Source organism: Pleurodeles waltl, chromosome 12 (genome assembly GCF_031143425.1).
Source record: "Pleurodeles waltl isolate 20211129_DDA chromosome 12, aPleWal1.hap1.20221129, whole genome shotgun sequence".
NCBI classification, from domain to species: Eukaryota; Metazoa; Chordata; class Amphibia; order Caudata; family Salamandridae; genus Pleurodeles; species Pleurodeles waltl.
In genome coordinates, this window is record NC_090451.1 from 142163794 (window position 1) to 142182683 (window position 18890).

At 43.4% G+C, this 18890-nt stretch overlaps 1 protein-coding gene across 1 annotated transcript in view; it reads left to right on the top strand.

The window, feature by feature from the left end:
- Positions 1-18890, top strand: part of MOGAT3 (monoacylglycerol O-acyltransferase 3) — a 132854-nt gene that overhangs the window by 45557 nt on the left and 68407 nt on the right. The window contains exons 3-4 of the mRNA XM_069217429.1: positions 2067-2174; positions 17410-17480. Of these exons, the coding sequence (XP_069073530.1) occupies positions 2067-2174; positions 17410-17480 (179 nt within the window). The remainder of the gene's footprint in view (positions 1-2066; positions 2175-17409; positions 17481-18890) is intronic.

Genomic DNA, 18890 nt, shown 5'->3' on the forward strand with positions numbered 1-18890 from the left:
TGTACCCAACTATTCATCAGAAGGTAAATTTATTGGGGGGGGGGAGGTGTAACATCTCCCCTCAACCCCCAGAGGCTACGCCCCTGCTTCTGACCTTCTTCCTGTTGTGGACTATCCATACAAAAAGCTGTGACTTTAACTGGATGTTTGTGCAGTGATAAAGTAAAGCTTCCAAGGCCCAAGTACAGCTGCCCATAGCTGACGGGAAAGCTAGAAGAACAGAAGAAAACGAGCAGATGGTAAGGCCAGACCGGTCACCTTGTTGCCAACGCGATAATAATGGTTATAATAATGGCTTATCTGATGGGCACCATTGAATTGTGAGAGGGATCCTCTCATCAAAGATGGCGGTCGCATTAACACGATTCCGTGATGGGCATAGTAGATGCAGGGATTTCCCAAGCATCCAATGGGGTTTGCTGGCTCGACCATTTCAGTGACCAGTCCTCTAGTTTTTGAGTGATTCTGGCCAATGGCAGATAGAGACTCCTTTGTTTCCCAAAGTGCATTCCTTCTCGAGGTAGATTTAGGTGCAAAGGATCAAAATGCCTTAACTCGTGATGGCTAGAAGTCCAGTTAGTCGTGGCTGTGCCGTGGGCTGATCAAAAATAGGAATGAAACTTCAGCCAATCAATGGTTGTTGGGGACTGTGGCCCTGACTATGTATGCTTTCAGGTGATGAGATACTTCAAAATGTGAACAACCCTCTAACAAAACAATGGCTGAAGTTGGCTAACCAGAAGCCATTATCCATGAGATATTAGTGATGGACTGAGTTTAATATTTCTGACAGGAAGTTTATGCGGTCCTGCCAGACTTTCAAAGGGGATAGGAAATCCCACTGCCATGTCCTCTCTTGCTAGTCAATCGATAGTGAACGGATTGCTTTGGAAAATAAAGCAGTGTTGTTGATAGAAATCTACTTGTGTTACATAAGGTTCGCAGAAAGAAAAATGCATTAATCCTTTAAGTTTCCATGTCCTGTATTTTGGACCTCATCCACATGCTCGGTCCATTTTCATAGGCCACCTCTACACGTCTAAACTATTGCCATGGAGTAAGTCTGTGCCCCAATAGACTGTCATGGGTTACATAGTCATGTCACACACTCGGCGGTACCTTCACGTAAGTGGTATTGAAGTGTGTGCCCTGCACCTAGCACATCTCCTCTTAGTACAGCAAGGTGTTAATGTAGGATTGTTTTGATGTATGCAGCATTCAGTACTTGTTACCTTTAGACCAGATTTTAAACCTATTTCTGATTAGATTATCTAGGTTGGAAAATGACTGCTGGTTGGTTTTAGAGTTTAAATTCCAACAATGTGATCTGCAGAGTCCAGTCTAAGAGCTGGGTTTACCAATGGCCATTTCCAAATTTAGGGGGTCATTATGAACCCGGCGGTTCAGACCGCCATGCCGGTGGTCGGAACCGCCATATAATGTTCACAGTGAGGGCCGCCAGGCTGCCACCGACAGGCAGCCTGACGGTGGAGGAAATTATTATCCTTCAGATGATGATCCCTTTTCCTCCAGCCTTTCCCTGGCGGGTTTCCCCGCCAAGGAAGGGCTGCGGGGTTCCCTGCCAAGGAAGGGCTGGCGGAAGGGGTGCTCCGGGGCCCCCCTGGGGGCCCCTGTACTGCCCATGCACTTGACATGGGCAGTGCAGGGGCCCCCGTGCAGTGCCCTGTTGCGCAGGTCACTGCCCGATTTATGGGCAGTGATCTGCGCGTCCGGTGCTGCTGCACCAAACGCACACCAAGATTGGTGGTGGCTCCATTTGGAGCCGCTGTCAATGTTACAGTCCAGAAGGGCACACATTATACGGCCGGTGGGGGGGGTCGTTCCACTGGTGGTCTTCTGTTTTTACTGCCAAGATCATAATGAGGGCCTTAATGTCTATATCACTGGACACCGGAACCAGAACCTTTGCCTGCCTGACAGTCTTGCACAGTTTCACTTCGCACAAGAGAGGCACTGGGAGAGCCCTGAACAATCTGCCCATTCCTCTCTCTGATTGGTTGAGTGCGTGCAGGTTTTAATGCTCTTGCCTTTGTTCTTCCCTGCAGGAATCTTCTGGACGGTGGTGCTGTTCTACCTCATGTTTACTTCCCTGTGGCTTATCCCAGTCCTGTACTACATATGGGTGTTTATCGACAGGGACACCCCTGAGCGAGGTAAGTGAAACAACACAGTACTTCATAAAGGATACTGAAGCCCCTGTTTAAGACATGGTGGTAATTCTGATGTTCAATAAAGCTGGAATACTACATGTAAGTCTTGAAAATTTTGTGGGAATCCCTCTATATGCATTAGCTCCACCGTTCCCATTGTAGTAGTTCTGTCAGTGTTAAGGTTGTCCAACGATACCTAAAACTGACATGATCAAATTACCCAGGTTTCCAACAGGTGTGACTCAATAACCAGCAGCAAAGACCCACACCACATGCATTAACATGCAACTGACTACCAATGCCACTATAACTGCTGCTGTGTCTCTTATTGGCCAGTCACATTTATTTGCACCTGATCATGCACACAACTGCACTGGTCAAAATATGGGTCCAGCATTCCATAAGGACCACTAACACTGTCATAAAATGTTGATAAGTACCAGGACGCTGTCTTCATTGTCATGTTGCTTTGCAAATGTTATTGTTTGGTGTCAGTGAGGTTTTCCACTGTGGCATTTCCAAAATATGCACTTCACATGTGTTAAAAGCACAGCAGTATGTACTGAGGTTCTTCAGCATGTTTTAGTGCACTTTTTACCACTGTCATTGTGGCAATATTTAAATGAAGGATATTGCCTTACCCTTTAAATGTGATTAATTTAAATGCAACTGAGGGCTCAGAACGCCTTCCATGGATCTGCTCCTGTGTGCTTACATTGCAAACCCACCATTCTTAAGGCAGTTTCATCAAAATGTGTCCACATGTTTGCTAAGGTAATCAGATTTGAGATGGAGTGATGGGAGTGATGTACTTTTAACACCCTCGTAACCCCACCACTTTCCAAGGGATTATGGCCCTAGTAATCAAACATGCCTTACGTACAAGGAGCATGCCTCTCACTAGCCACATTTAATCTGTCTGTTCCTTTAACATTGAGGTACCAGAACATCACAAGGAACTTATTTTCTTCCTACTCTCCATCTCTTTGGTGCCTGGTGGCTGCACATTTAAGGTATAGAAAATTATACAGGGCCTAACAGGTGACATTTTTGACTCCCAGCTTTGCAAAATTTTAAAAAGCTTCACTAGCTTCTCAAAGTGGGAAGCTTGCAAAGTTATATTAAAAAACAGGGTTGGTTTCATCTGCGTCAGTGGGAAACTGTTCCAGCTACCACAAGAAGTTGCAAGTTGCAATGGGTAAGTTATCACCTCTAAGTGCCAAGGCGCTGGTTGAGTACCACCCTTGGCATGTCTCCTCCACACCTCCTGTCCCTTCCATTTTGCTCAGCTGCTTTGCCTAGCCACTCTTTCAGCCCCTCCCAAGAACCCCACGTCCAGCCCCCAGTCATCTGCACATCCTGGTCAGGTCCCTGAAATCCATCCCCCTTTTAGATCACTCCGCCATACCTTAACGTTGCATGTAGTTACCAGTCCTATGATATCTCGCAGATCTTGAATGGACCACATATTGTGGCTGGAAAAAAAGCAAGTTGTGGGTCAGTCGGCAAGTGAATATTGCATCACTTAGTTCATAGAAAATAGGAAAATATTGCCTGGCTTCATCGAGAGACAGAACGGTAGTGGGGCTTTGTGGCTAGAATGAAATCTTGCAGCCTGCATATTATTTTTAACAAACCTGGATGGGATGTGTCTACAATCATCAATCAATCGAGGGGCAAGGAGGGGCTTCCTTGGGTGGCTTGGAATGCTGGATGAACCAACAGCGAGGACTCACTCTGCCACACTGGACAAGGAGACCAGGTCCATTGTCTACTATAAAGAACTTTAAAGCAGTTTGGACCTCAATTACAAACATTATCTTTTTGCCTATTCCACACTCCTCTGTGGTGAAAAAGCTCAACAGCTCCTCTTCCAGATAAAGAAGTACTGCTCTGGATTGGACTTAAACACTATTGGCTCTCCTGCTATGGGCCACTGACAGGACCCTGTTATGTTATATGTGGTATTTACAGAGTGCTCGTACACCAGAGTTCCATGCCTCTGTGGAGAACTATCACATAACCAGGACAAGAAAAAGAGAGGGCGACAAGACTCAAAGAAATAAAAGTGAAAACGTGACCTTAGCAGTTACAAATTAAACTTCCTTCAGAAGACTGTGAGCATGATTAGAGAGTAGAGCTTTTTGGTGGTCAGCACAGAAAAGTATCTGTCTCTAAAGGAGACCAGGTTGCTCCTGGGAATCTGCAGCAGTCACCGACGTAAAGAGTGCAGGGGTTGCTGTGGGATGTGGAACTGAAACTTCAAGAGCAAAACATGAGCTGAGCAATGATGGATAACCTTGTGTGCAAGCAACAATAGTTTAAACAGTACACACTATTTAAGGATCCAGTGGAGGGTCTGCAAGATAGCATTGACATGTTCCCTTCGCTTGTTTCTAGACAAAAGGCAAGCTGCAGCCTTTTGGACTAGCTGAAGGCATCTAATGGTCTGTTAAAGGAATCCCAGGAAGTTGGATTTCTCATAACCAAGGCAAGCCCCAATCAAGGCTTTGACTACTGGGATATGATAATCTGGGGCAATGAATGGAAGGGTTTTCTCAGCCACTTAGTATACCAGCAACATTAGTTAGCATTAGTGAATGGGCCAGTTTTGAGGTTTGACATTTCAGGGAGAGAATGGAATCTATAAAGATTTCTACGTTTCTGACCACGTGAGCAGGGTGTCGAAGACAAAATGAGTCTCATCCCTATTTGAAGCCTGAACATCTTTATTAAAATAAAAATCAATAGTCTGAGTCACAGAATCAGACAAGAGGTCCTCCGTGTGCCCACTGAGCATAAATGCTAAAGTACATATATGTATATAGAACAGATTTATGAGCTTTTCATGCCAAGGCACCAATGGAGTTTGCATGGCCAAAAGCAATACCACTAAACTGTTGAAGGTGCAGTAGTTTCCCACGACATAGAGAAAATTTCAAACTCATAACAAATATAAACTTCTTATCACTGAGCAAGCTATCTGAGAATTTGTGCTTACTAACGGGATGAATGAAAGTTAGGCTTAGTACGTCAGAAGCAGTACAGCTTGACACCACCGTTAGCATATGCAAAAAATGGCGGCAATGACCACAGTAGCACTAAGGCAAATCAGGAACTTTTGAAATCCCTTACTTTTGCACAATCTTATGTAGCCCCAGGAACAAATCATTGGACATAAGCCAACCTACTTCATGAGTTATTTCATCTTCAAGATATTTTAATGATTCATATTCAGAAGCGCTATCAGAAGCATAATTGCTCTTGCACAAAGTAAGCGGAAGGAAGAACACGCTTTATTGTTGGTGAGGTGATGAATGTTGCTCATGCAAACTTTTATAAATATGTACAATAGAAAACGTATTATGAAAACAGCTAATATTATCTTGTTTTCTTCATCCCAACTCCGCCCCTTTCAAAATGTATTCTTCAACCAGGACCAAATACTCAATCCATCCAGATTAAATCCATCATTAATATTGTTAATTACCTTAACACTATCACAAATTTGTCAGTCTGGTTACGAATACTCAAGGAGAGGTTTGGTATGCAAGAACATCAGGGCATATCTACTTTGGCACAGACTCCACAACTGCAGCATGGACAAAATCAAGAGTCATTCTCTTCTGTAAAATAGTAGTTCAGTCTGCTGCTAATGGGTGCAAAATTAGCTCAAAGCTTCTGCAGTAGAATTTTGTGTCTTCTAATACTTTAGCTATTGTGTGAACTTTGTTAATAATTAGTCAAATCCCCTGTGTAGAGAATGGGATGGGAAAGAAGTGAACAGTCCCTAATTTTGCTCTTTGTATTATCCTTGGGTAAGAGAAGCCAATGGGCATGTGGGGTGTGTCAGGGACAATGAAAGTAGGGTAACAGGGCCCAGACCAGTCTTTGTGCTGCCAAATATACTCTCTGTTACCGCATATGAAGCACCAGGTTGTTGTTGAAGATAGCAGAGTGAGGTTCAAAACTGAGTGCTGGGATGTGAGGCGGAGTGCCCCCACCCACATTTTGTTTGAAAAGGCTTGCTTAAGCTACTGAGCTGACGAGCTTGTGTTGATGCACCTTAGCTCAGTGATTGGTACAGAGAAGTGAGAAGACTTTGAGTCGCATTTCCAGCACCCCCACAACGACTTGTTGCTCTCTGCTGATCAAGGGATGAATCCAGAAACACGTTTCTAGAATTACACAGCATAGGCTGCACCAACAAGGGTGAAATCTTAAAGACTGCTACTGAAGTATTATCATGCACTGTATGTACCATGATGCATCGGGGTAAATTGAGTGCTGTGATGTGAGGCGGTGTGCTCTCACCCTCCTTCTGTTCAAAGTGATGTGTCAAGTTCACAATTCTCCCTTGCCAGGACAAACAAATTACAGTCATTGGAGCCTATGTGAATTTCGCCATTGCCATATTCACAATCTTGTCCTTTGGCAGTGTCAGCAAGGTGAGTAGCAAGGCTTAGGATGGTCTGGTTAGGGAAGTGGCAATCATCATCTATAAAAGGAATAGGGACAGTGGAGCATTGACACAAGCCAGGAATTGCCCTCGGGTATATATAGCTCAAACCGAGGGCATTATTTAAAGTATGAGTATTAAGAGTATGGCAGGCAGCCCACAATCTGTTAGGCTGGTGGAGGTACTTATGTCTGCCAACCTGGCCAAACTCTTGTCCACAATATTTTGAGATCTCTGATGGCCCTACAGAGACCTCTGTCCTCAGAGAGCTACTGCCACAGAGGCTCTTATGAAGGCACTGAAAGTTTGATGAGTGTCTGCCATGTTTCAAGCAGACGATCAGCAAACTTTTTTGTCTATTAATAACAAACTCCCAAACCGTTGTTGGGTTTCCAGCGGTGGAACTGGCAGGGTCACTGCTCTCAGAAACATGACAGTGTTCCTGACTCCAAATGGAGCCGACAAACCATCAGTTTGGCAGACAAAGTATTCCTTAAAGTTTGTGGCATAGTACCCTGTCCATCAAACTCTAAATCAGGCCAATAGTTGTTCTTAATTAAAGGAAATAAGGCCCATAGACACTCCTCCTTAGGTGCTGTCTGCAGGTGGGTGCCAATCCAGCAAGAGGAAAGGTTAAGCTTCTGTCAATATTATTCTAATAGTTGCAAAAAATGTATTTTCCCATTATAAAGAACTAAGAATCCTTCGAGGGGTGGTGGGTAGAGTGTAGTTGCATTCTTGGCACGCGTTACCCGATCCCTCTAAGCAGTACCACATGAAGAGCCAAACTGCAGGACGTACTGTACAAAAGGACCAGCAAGATCAACCACGGAACCCAGGCATTGGAAACCTGTCAACTACTGAGGTTCGAGGTGGTATCAATGGATGGGAAAGAGGGGTGGCAACATGAAGTGGGTTACATAGAGAAGGTGCAGTAGCTGAAACCTCTCACAAATCTTAGCAATCCAATGAGGCAGGAATGGGCTGCATACAGGCCTGTGTCACTAGTGCAGCAGGTGTAGTCCAGCTGGGCTGTAGGATTTGGTGGTTCGCTTAGAGTAACTGTTGTGCATTCAGGCCAGCGTTCCATGACATTTCGTGGCAGTGTTCATAGTAGTCAGGACTTGGAAAGGACCATGCCTCAACAGCTGGAGGGCAAACTTTCACTGACAAACACCTATGTGGACCTAATCACCGGATTACAAGTTTTGGTAGGGTTTGTTTGGACAAATAGTAAGGGCAGCTTGGACCTGAGAATGGAAGCTGTAGAGACATTGAATGAGTCATTTACAGTATTTGAGAACTAACTCATCATTCATATGCAGACCAAGTAAGGCTAGAGACACTGGGGATTAGATGGGAGTAACACTGAGTGAAATGTCTTAAATTGACCAGTGCCAAAGGTGGTTTATCCAGCCATCTTAAACGAGTTTCAGAACATATTTTCACTACCTTATTTTTCAATATACCATCAAAGCACTCAACCTTCCCTGAAGAAGACTCAGGGTGGGATGTACAGTGTTGTTTGATCCCCCAAGTCTTGCACAATTCCTGAACTATTAAAGACACAAAGTAAGAGCCAAAGGGGCCCCAAATCGAGGAAGGTGGCACAGGAGTGACAATATCGCTGAGTACCAGAAGCGAAGAATGGAACAAACCAATGCCTACTTGCACCATGGATCATGCCATCTCAGCTGACATGCGCTCTGTCATGGTACAACCTACCTAGACTCGGGAGGAAAACGTTGCCAAAGGGTCCTTTTTAAAGTTTTGTTTCTTCCATCTTTTTGGGTAGACATAAGGTCATTCAACAGTTTCAAAGAGGTACGTAGTAACTTTAGAACTCTCAGACAATTTCAGTCTTAATTGTAATTTGATCAATAAAAGTATTCCCCCTAGAAACCTACGGCTTTAGACGATTGGTGTGCTGCAAATTCAGCAGTAGCAATGGTGGAAAGTGTCAAGATCACAACAAGTAATCCTTTAACATATGTATCATTCTTAATTTGGGGTTCTTGAAGCAATTTGGAAATCATAATGCATCCAGAGTAGCACACAATCATGGGCCCTCTGAAAGCATAGAGAGTTTGTGAATATGGCAGAATTTTTTTTAAGCAACAAAAATACAAGCGTGTGTGAGGGTGGTCAATTCAGCCACATGAGCCAAGTGTATCTAAGGTAAACATTGTCTTTCAACTACTTCATACAGAATACAAATTGTGTATTTGGCCCCTTGTGAAATGCAGTCATTTCTAAGACAAGAAAAACCAACATAATATATAAAGTCACATTTAGGTATTGGTGAATCAGTGTCAACAGGGAGCTTGGTCCGGTGAGAAGTCATAAGGAGGCCATCATGTTGTCCCCCTTCCTGGACAGTGGGAAGCCAAGAAGCAGGGTTCATAATGGAATATTCGACCAAGGTGATATGAGAGATGGACAGCAAAAATGTTTTACACCATGAGAGTCTTATCATAGGGCATGGTAAAAGTGAAGGTGGATCAAAATCTATATTCTTAGAATCCAACATGAGGTGGGAAGCCACCTCCACAGCTTGCAAGCATGGCAGAGTCCTGCCACAACTGCATCAAGGGCTTTCGGTTCTTCTGCTCTAAATAATCCTGCAACAATACCTCAGAAGCAAAACATTCCATCATTTTCATGACAATACAGAGTTAATGGACTGTTACAGCCAGAAGGTCACAGAGGAGGGGCAGAGGATAATGCTTGTTTCAGAGTCATGAAGGCCTGCTCCTTCTCCCTCGACCAATGCAACTGTTCAGGGGCATCTTTCTTTACAAAAGTTTGGAAAGGCTTAACAATGCTCAAACATTTCAATATACTGTCAGCAGCACCCAAAGAGAAGGTGACTGGTCTAGCAACTTACAAATGACTTCAGGGAAGTCTGAGGATAGGTGACTCCCCCTGCTAAGATTTCATGAATTAGGTAGCAAACACTGGGCAGGGAGAAATGTAATTTATCTTCACAAATCTTGTCCAGTTAGTTTGCTAATTCTGTAAGGAGATACAGGGAACCAACCTTACATTGCTCCTAAGAGTTATATTTCACTAAAGTGAATCATCCTGGGAAGACAGGGGTGTCCAGATCTTTCTTGAATGCTTGGGAAAAGATGGAAGGTCATTCATCAAAGCCTTTGGGCAAATGGGATCATGTGAGGTAAACTACAAAGAGCAAGAATGTGAAGAGATACTCACTATGCAGATATATAGGGATTCCGAAAAAAAGCTGAACAAAGGTCCACCACATTGCACCACTTGCCGTTGGCTAGAATACGAGGCAATAATGGAGCAGGGTTTGGAGCAGCAAGAAAACTACGTATTACAAAAACATTAATGGCACACAGGTCTTCCACAAACCTATATAACCTTAATGGCACACCTTTATATATCTTAAGGGGTGTAGCTTGGTTAGTAACACTGGAAAGGATGTGAGCTGGCATATAGGGGGTTATTCCGACCCTGGCGGCCGGCGGTATGTTGGCGGTAACACCGCCAACAGGCTGGCGGTATTCCGCCCGCCATTCTGACCGTGGCGGAAAAGCCACGGTCAGACCGCCGGCCCCTCCACTTTCCCGCCAGGCGGATAATCCCCAGGGCAGCGGTGCAAGCACCGCTGCCCTGGGGATTATGAGTCCCCGACCGCCAGCCTGTCCGTGGCGGTAAACACCGCCATTGAAAGGCTGGCGGTAAGGGGACTGGGGGTGCCCCTTGGGGCCCCTGCACTGCCCTTGCACTTGGCATGGGCAGTGCAGGGGCCCCCAGGCATAGCCCCATCGCGCATTTCACTGCCCGAATTTCGGGCAGTGAAATGCGTGACGGGTGCTACTGCACCCGCTGCACATCAACATTGCCGCCGGCTCTATTACGAGCCGGCGGCAATGTTGATGTGCCATTTCCGCTGGGCCAGCGGACGGTAACGGTGTTACCGTCCTCTGGCCCAGCGGAAATGTCGGAATAGTGAGGCATGAATACCGCCGGCAATGGCGGTATTCTGTCTCCCCCGGCCTCGGCGGTCTGAAGAAAAGACCGCCGAGGTCGGAATGACCCCCATAATGTCAAAATACGTTATATGACAATCACAGCACATGTGAAGGGTGATGAATGCAGATTGCTAGGGGTGCTAAGCAAGAGAAAACACAATATTTTTTAAAATAACCAACATTTTTGAAAACATTCAGAGCAGAGAGAGAGAGAATGTGTGTGCGTTTTTGTCTGTATGTAGAAATTCCTTATGAAAAGGACACCTCACCATAGCCGACTGAAAGCACCTGTACCCAACTATTTCACGGAAAATACATTTATTAGGGAAGTGTAATACCCCAAACACCCCCTCGTATATATTTAGAAGGAGTTTTGATCAGTATAATGGGGGTTAGTATTGGAATACGTTTTTAATCAGTGCACAAATAACCGGTTGGATTCTTCCTTCTGCCTCAGGGCATAGCTGATGCTGATAGATGCAAAGGAATGGCTCCATCAGATCTATGTTGATAGTCACTCGTTTAGCAGTTAGGACATAACCCACATCATTCACATGTTTAATCATAACGGAGGGGGTACTTATTCAAGTATCACAAGTAGATTTTGGCATTACTAGTTTACAATCAGCATCATCAGTACGTTCTTCAGTTCACATAGAAGAGCTGAAAATGATCATTGCTTTTTGATACATTCACATAGACACCTGTTCTGCTCTGCTTCAGACTGAGAGGGAACGCAGTGAAAGGAATGCTAAGAATGCAGCACTCTTAGTTCCATGTTTCATACAAGGAAAGAATAACGTGAGCTTCTATTTCAAATGCAGCAACACAAATGCAATTCTAAAAGTAATCACAGCAGTAGAATAATAATGATCACAGAAACAAAGAAAATGCAATACTTCAACAATGGATATTATTATTATATATATATATATATATATATATATATATATATATATACTGTAAGACAAAGAATTTCACTGCACTCCATGAAATCCAAAATTAACCTGTATTTATTGCAAGCAACAACCACCTAAGTGTTTCGACTCTCACGGAGTCTTGTTCACGGTAAATGAGTCCTTCTTTTCTTTTCCCTTTTATCCTCAATATCCGTTCCAACCATTACAATGCATTCTGGATATTGTAGTTAGTAAATCTAAAACAAACTAAAAAAGCACCCACACCTAATAATTAAAATCATCAATAATTCTAAACTTACTGTCTACTTAATTTCTTTCTGGTTTTTCATTCCAATGCTTGTTAACCCCTGATTATCACTCTACCAAAAACATTTAAATCAAAACCATATGTTTCATAATATGTTAATAGTTATTTGAGGGCATTGTTTAATCCAACTAAAATATTATCGTATCATACAGGAAAATAATTCTATTCTTTTTATACAAAAATTCTTATTAATTACTTTGACACCAGTCCATAATGGTTATTGACTGAGCTTAGTACTATCATATTAAGTAATACATTATCACCTCCAAATAATTCTAAACCTGCCAATATAACGCTGTAGTCAACCAATTATCTCAATATAGGCTAAGTGCTTCTATGTTTGCCCTAAATTTTCTTAACTTCATTTCTTCTCTATATATGTCTAATAGGATACAACCTCAATACTTCCTCTAATGACTATAAATCATAAATGAACATATAATTCTTTGTCCATATTTATTCCATATGGAATTTTAGTACAGAGCTGAATGTATTTGCTTTTCACTCGTCGAAGTTCATGAGTTATGTCTCCTCCTCCATCATTTTTATTAATCTGTGCTATACCCACAAATTGTATTCCCCTCTAGTCCTTTATATATATATATATATATATATATATATATATACTACGTATTCATGCATGCACAATGCAAAGCTGAAAACAAGAATTAAAAATGAATCACCGTGGGGCTTGACACCGACTTCATCCCTTTGCCTGCCAACTTCAGGTCATGGAACCCTGACCAACCGAAACAGAAGGGAGACTAAACCGCAATGGGGTTTATTTTCTAAGCAAGGCATCCTTTCTCAGATGAGTTCCTTCTTCCTCCAGTTGCCAAGTCTCCCCACCTTAGATACTTTAACCAAACGTAAGAGGAAGGTTCTAGAAACCCCTCTCCCTTTGTGTAAGTTGTGAAATTCAGGTGTTGGCTATGTCAGGTCAGTGTTGAGAAAACATGCATCAGACTGGCAAACTCTCACAGTGTTTTCCCAAGACGAACTGTACCCTGCTCTATCATAACATTCTCTGCCTGGTACCTGTTATCTTCAGCTCTTCCTCCATGTTTTGCTCCTTTCCCTGGTGAGAAGAGCGAAAACAGTTTAACAAGCTGTGCACGGAAAAATACCTGCACCACCAATGAGATGGTGCTTGAAGCTAAGCTTAATTAAGGGGCCGTCAGAGCTGTAGTGGTACAAACCCTAACCCTGTCCCTCAACTGGGCAAATTAGCATTTCAATCTCTCATTGGTTTTCTTAAAACTCTGTAATGGAGACTCTTGTTTATGTTGGTTGACTTCTACAAACCAGTGTAGGAAAGCCATCCTTTGACAAGCATCTCCCTTGCTTTTGGGTTCTTTTAATCTTTTTCCAAAATTATTTGAGTGCTGTAGGTCAAAGGTACCACCTTCTGCAAAGTACTTCTTCACATCCTTATTTAGTGGTCTAGCCCAATGTTCTATGATCTCTACATCTGCACATGTGACACAGCTTTTCAGTGTATCTGAATCAGCTCCCCTCCTGCATTCATACTTTCATCTTCTAGGGAATTGCATTAGGGATTCTAGACACTTATCTACCTCATGCCTTTTCCTGCACCCTTTCTAGAGTTTTCTGCTCTTTACCATGGATCCCACATACACTTGTATGGCCTAGTACCCTGGGACTTTCCCATACCTACTCAGATCAGTTTATCCCATTCACTCCTGCCAGACAACCATGTACTCTTCAGATCCTTATACTCAATTAAAATATCCAACTTCACACTCCCATACATTTTTGAAAGCACATTAGCACTATCTAACCTGATCAGTGAGTCAAACACCAGGACCTGTTCCACTCAAGGTCTTCCTGGAGAATACTCTGTCTTAACTTTGGCAGCTTGGGTCATTGTGTGGAGTCCAGTCCAGCTCCGCTTTCTGCTTCCCGCCAAGAATAGGTACTTTCCAGCCAAATGCTCCAAGTCTGTTAAAGCTTAAAGAAAATATGCAATAGGCCAGTGCCCAGGTTCTATCACCTTATCAGGGAAGTCCATCAAGGTATTGATTAGTTTCCTCTGGCTTTAGACTGGAGAGGGGACGTGTTGGACCTGGCCCTCTCTGCAGGGTCATCCCCTGACTTTTAGCCTTCCTCCTACAATTTTTTTTTAATTCATTTTGTTGGCCTTAGGACTCGATGCACTTTACCACTGCTAATTAGTGCTAAAGTGCTTGTGCTCTTCCCTTAAAACATGCTATTTTAGCTTACACCCTATTGACATTTTTAATGTACTTGTATGTCCCTATTAAAGTGACACTACGTGTGCCCAAGACTTGTAGTTAACTGCTACTAGTGGGCCTGCAGCACTGTTTGTGCCACCAACTTAAATAGAACCTTAAAACATGTCCGAGGCCTGCCAGTGCAGCCTGGATGCAGTTTTAAACTGCCATGTCGACTTGACATTTAAACCCCCTTGCCAAGCCTTTAACACACCCATTTTAGTACATTTAGATCACTCCTAAGGTAGGCCCTAGGTAGCCAATAGGGCAGGGAGCTGTGTAATTAAAAGGTTGGACATGTACTTTTAAGTTTTACATATCCTGCTAGTGAAAAACTTCCAAATGATTTTCACCACTGTGAGGCCTACCTCTCCCTAAGGATAACGTGTAATTTCCAAATGGTTTCAGGTAACCATTTTGTGTTTGGTGTATCTGCAAATGGAATTTAACTCCTGACTTATGGTGAAGTCAGATTGTAACTTACAGTTTTGAAAATGCCACTTCTAGAAAGTTGACATTTTTCTGCTCTTGACCCTTTTGTTGTCTGTAGCTTGTCTTGGGTCACATGACTGGGTGTAACTGACAGACTTTGTGAATTCCTACCAGACAGTCACACCATAGAGCGATTAAGTGTGCCTTGATGGGCAAACTTCTGACAGGATGAGGGGGACTTATCTGAGCACAGCCTACTATAAGTGAATAGCCTGTGCTCTTCTTTCACACAAAGGGCCTACCGACTCAGCATTATCAGTGTAGTCAGCTTGGGGCCTGGGAAGGGGAGGCAAGAAATTCCATGCACTTCAAACCCACTGTCTAGAAGCTTCTCTCATCTTCCAGAACCAGAGTACCAGGGTATAAAGAGAGGACTCCAGACACCAACCCTTCAGCACACTTCTGGACCTGTGGATACTCTGATAGGAAGAAGGACCGCTGTGCTGCTACAAGGACTGCGAATTCTGATGGACTGCTTCCTGCTGGCTTCCTGTTGTGAGCCTCGAGGATACAAAAGGCTACCCAACCAGCTCCTGGACCCAGCTACAGCAAGCTCCTGAACCTCAAGTGGTGCCTCTCAGGTCCTGGAGCCTTGGTGTCGCTCACAGGTTCCTAAATCAAACCTTTTGGCTGTTCACAATCGCCAGCAGTCCCGTTCACATTGAGACCAGAGCGCTTGCACCGAAATCCAGCACTATCCTCTGCTAGCCCATCTCTTCACACAGCAGCATTGACTGTCCATGGGGGACCACTAACATGAAGCACTAGCCTGCCTGTCAGCAATGCCCGGCATTCTCCTCGTGCCACACCGACAACCACGCATGACGCTCTCCTTGATCACTGCAACCCTCTCCCAGTGCGAATGGGACTCTGGCACAAAACTTGAGAAGGTAAACCTTCAGCCAGACTAATCTGGGACTGCATCTGATGTGAGCTCCATTGCGGTTGGCCTGAACTTTTTGACTTTGACCGTGTCCAAATCAACCAGATATCCCCAGTTGGTGGTTTATGCTTTTAAGCGCTATTTTTCACTTTATTCTTTAAAAATTCATAACTCCGGTGCCACTGATTGGACTTTTGTCATCTTGGTCTTGTTTTATTTATTAAATGTTGCGCTATTTTGTAACTTGGTGTGGAATCGTCTTTGTATGGTGTTTTCACTGTGTTACTGTTTTAAATGTTGCAAAAGTACTTTACACATTGCCTCTAAGCTAAGCCTGACTGATTTGTGCCAAGCTACCAGAGGGTTGAGCATAGGTTAATCTGGGGTTTGCTTGTGCCTTGCCCTGACAGGGATTGCGGTTGCTACTTGACCAGAGCTCAAACCCAGTGAACCAACAACCCCATTTCTCACAAGCATAAGCAGCACACGCAGAGGGAAAAGATAAAGCTGTAGGTGTTCTGCCTTCAAATAGATAAAGAGAGGTAAACTGTTTCTGCTGAGCAAGTTAATCATACATTTCTCATTTCTAATGTCAAGAATAGGAACAAAGCTTTACATGCCATAGATGGGCACATTTCTACGGTATGGTTAACATAAGCAGAAATATGGCTATAGTAGTTAGTGTAACACTAAGGAAAAGATAATCCCACAGGATCTTCTCCATTCCTTGGTAACAGATGGATGCATCCAGCAATATCAAAAGTGGTTCTTTGGGTTATGTTAAGTCAGTCATTGGTGGATGAGGAGGAATTCGTTTGTGGGAGGTGTTGCTGATGTCTGATGTAATCTCTATGATATTTTCAGAAGAAAATGTAGATATTTTGTGCTTATGGCTTCTGAACGCATTGGGTTATTATTGTAAACCAAAGGTGAATAACACAGTATTTCACAGTGCTGCCTTCAACCGGAACTGGGTTTGCAAAGAAGCTATTCAGATACTAAGAGGTAGAGTGTTTAGCTTTGTTCAGATTAGTAACTAGACTGACATTCCTGACTTGCACTCAGAGAGAGAATTTTAGAAATGGAAGAAATGTCCTCCTTAAACTGCGGAAGGACTATTAAATTAGACAAAGTTGACCTGTGAATCCAATATAAGTTCTCTTATTTAGGATGACATCCAGGTTCCCCAGAGATTTGACTGAAATAAGTGTTGGGGTGAGTTCAGATGGCCAGTGCAGGTTATTTGTAAGTATCGCCAGAGGAGGAAGAGGTTCACAGTTTTGCAGGTTTTAAATTTTAAATAGCTACTGGTCATCAGCCATCATCTGAGAGAAGACAATGTCCAAAGACAGTAGTTGTGTGAAGAGATTGTTCCTGTGTCAGGGTATCTAGGTAACCTTTGCCTATTTTAGGCAATTAAGGTAGGGTGTTAGACTGAAGTAAAAGTTAACAATTGAGGGGTGGCCACAGATCCCACAGAGCAGGTAGAGAAAGTAGGTAAGGGTAGAAAAGGTAGGGCGTAAGACTTTCCTTTAAGGCACTCAACAATTGGAAAATTAAACCCAGCAGGCATTATTCTGTCCAGCTAAGACTGTAGCACAGACTCACTGTCCCTAACCTGTGGCACTCACCTAATTAGTGAAATGCCATTTTTGAGACTCATAGCAAAAGATGACATTTATTTCAAGATGATTGTGCATGCTGGCAGTTGTACTTTAGCTTTAACTATTTGGTGTAAGAGCCTTCAAACATCTTCATGCAAAGTAATGCTAGTAGAAAAAATGGTTTCTTTGAACAGGGATCCATTTGGCAGCTACACATTATCATGTTCCTGGTTTTGTTTATTTTTAATTTAGTTTCTATCCTAGATCATTATTTCTCATTCCATTTCCTTGATGTTCTTCTCTACTGTCCTATGCAGGAGGTCGATGTTCAAGCTGGCTGCGGAACTGGGTTGTCTGGAAATACGCAAAAAATTACTTTCCAATTAAGGTAATTCTAGATTTGATAAATGTGCTCTGGTACTAATACATATTTTCTTGTGTGGGTAGTAACAGAAGTAGAAGATATAGGGATACGAACTGTGCAGTGAGTGATAGATGCAAATATACCATAAATAAGCTAGAGGGAGACCTGTGTCGGTTATACAGAAAGTGAGAGACAAACATGAGCTTACAGCAGGTGAGAGACACAATAGCTAAAGTAGAAGTATATAATAGCTGTACTGGAAGTAAGAGAAAAATCAGGTACAGCAAGTGATGGACTGAAGAACTGCAGAGGAAGAGGAAGAAGTACTATAAGTGTGATTCACTAGGGTGCAAGTGTTAGATACATTAACACTTTAAGTAAGCAAGAGAGAAATATGCAAGTTATACAGTAGATGAGAGCGATATGTAGCATGTGACAGCCACAAGATCAACAGAGGAAGAAAGAAACAAGCGATAAATAGTAAGCAGGAGGCACTAGGGTGCGGGGGGCTAGACATACAAACACTATGTTGGAAAGAGAGAGAAACATAGTAGTTATACAGTAGGCGAGAACCACAAGAACTACATTGCATGGCCTCTGCAAACAAAATCACTGTCGTTTTCAGCAACTTCAATACACTGCTGGACCTAAACACGTCACCACTGGGAAGTCCATCCACTCAGGGACCTCATCCAACCCCTTTCCCCACCACGCCTACTCCAGAGGACTGCAACTCATTTGGTGTGAGCATGGCGCGGTCTGGTTGCAGTCCATCTCCACTTCTTCCTCTACCTCCATAGATGATTGGAAGCATACAATTGTCCTCCTATTGCTTAATAAAACTGTTGCAGACCCTTCAACCCTTGACAACTATCCCTGCTACTGTTCCTGGCCCAAGTCCTGGAGAAAATCATCAACAGATGCTTCACCTAAATGACCACCAACTCCTCCACACCACTCAGTCTGGTCTCAGACCCAACCACAGCACAGTAACTGCTCTAATCACCACCACAGATGAAATCTGCATGGCTCTGGCAGAGGAGACATGGTGGACATCATCCTCCTGAACATCTCTGCAGTGTTTGACACAGTCTTCAAACCCATCTTCATCCAGAGCCTACGTGACATTGGAATTCAAGGACTCAGACACAAATGGATCTGCTCTTTATTGACTGAAAGGACCCAGTCAGTCAGCCTGACACTGCACACCTCAGATGTCTGCGATCTCATCTGCGAAGTTCCTGAGCCTGGATCACGTTCAATGCCTGCATGAATTAAATCTCCTATTGGATGAAGATCAACTGTCTGAAGTTGAACTCTAGCAAGACCAAAATTGTGATCTTTGGGAAGATCACTTCCTTGTTTGGCCTTGTTTTGCCTACAGACCTAGGACTGACACTCATCCCAACACTCACGCCAAGCACCCTGGGGTCG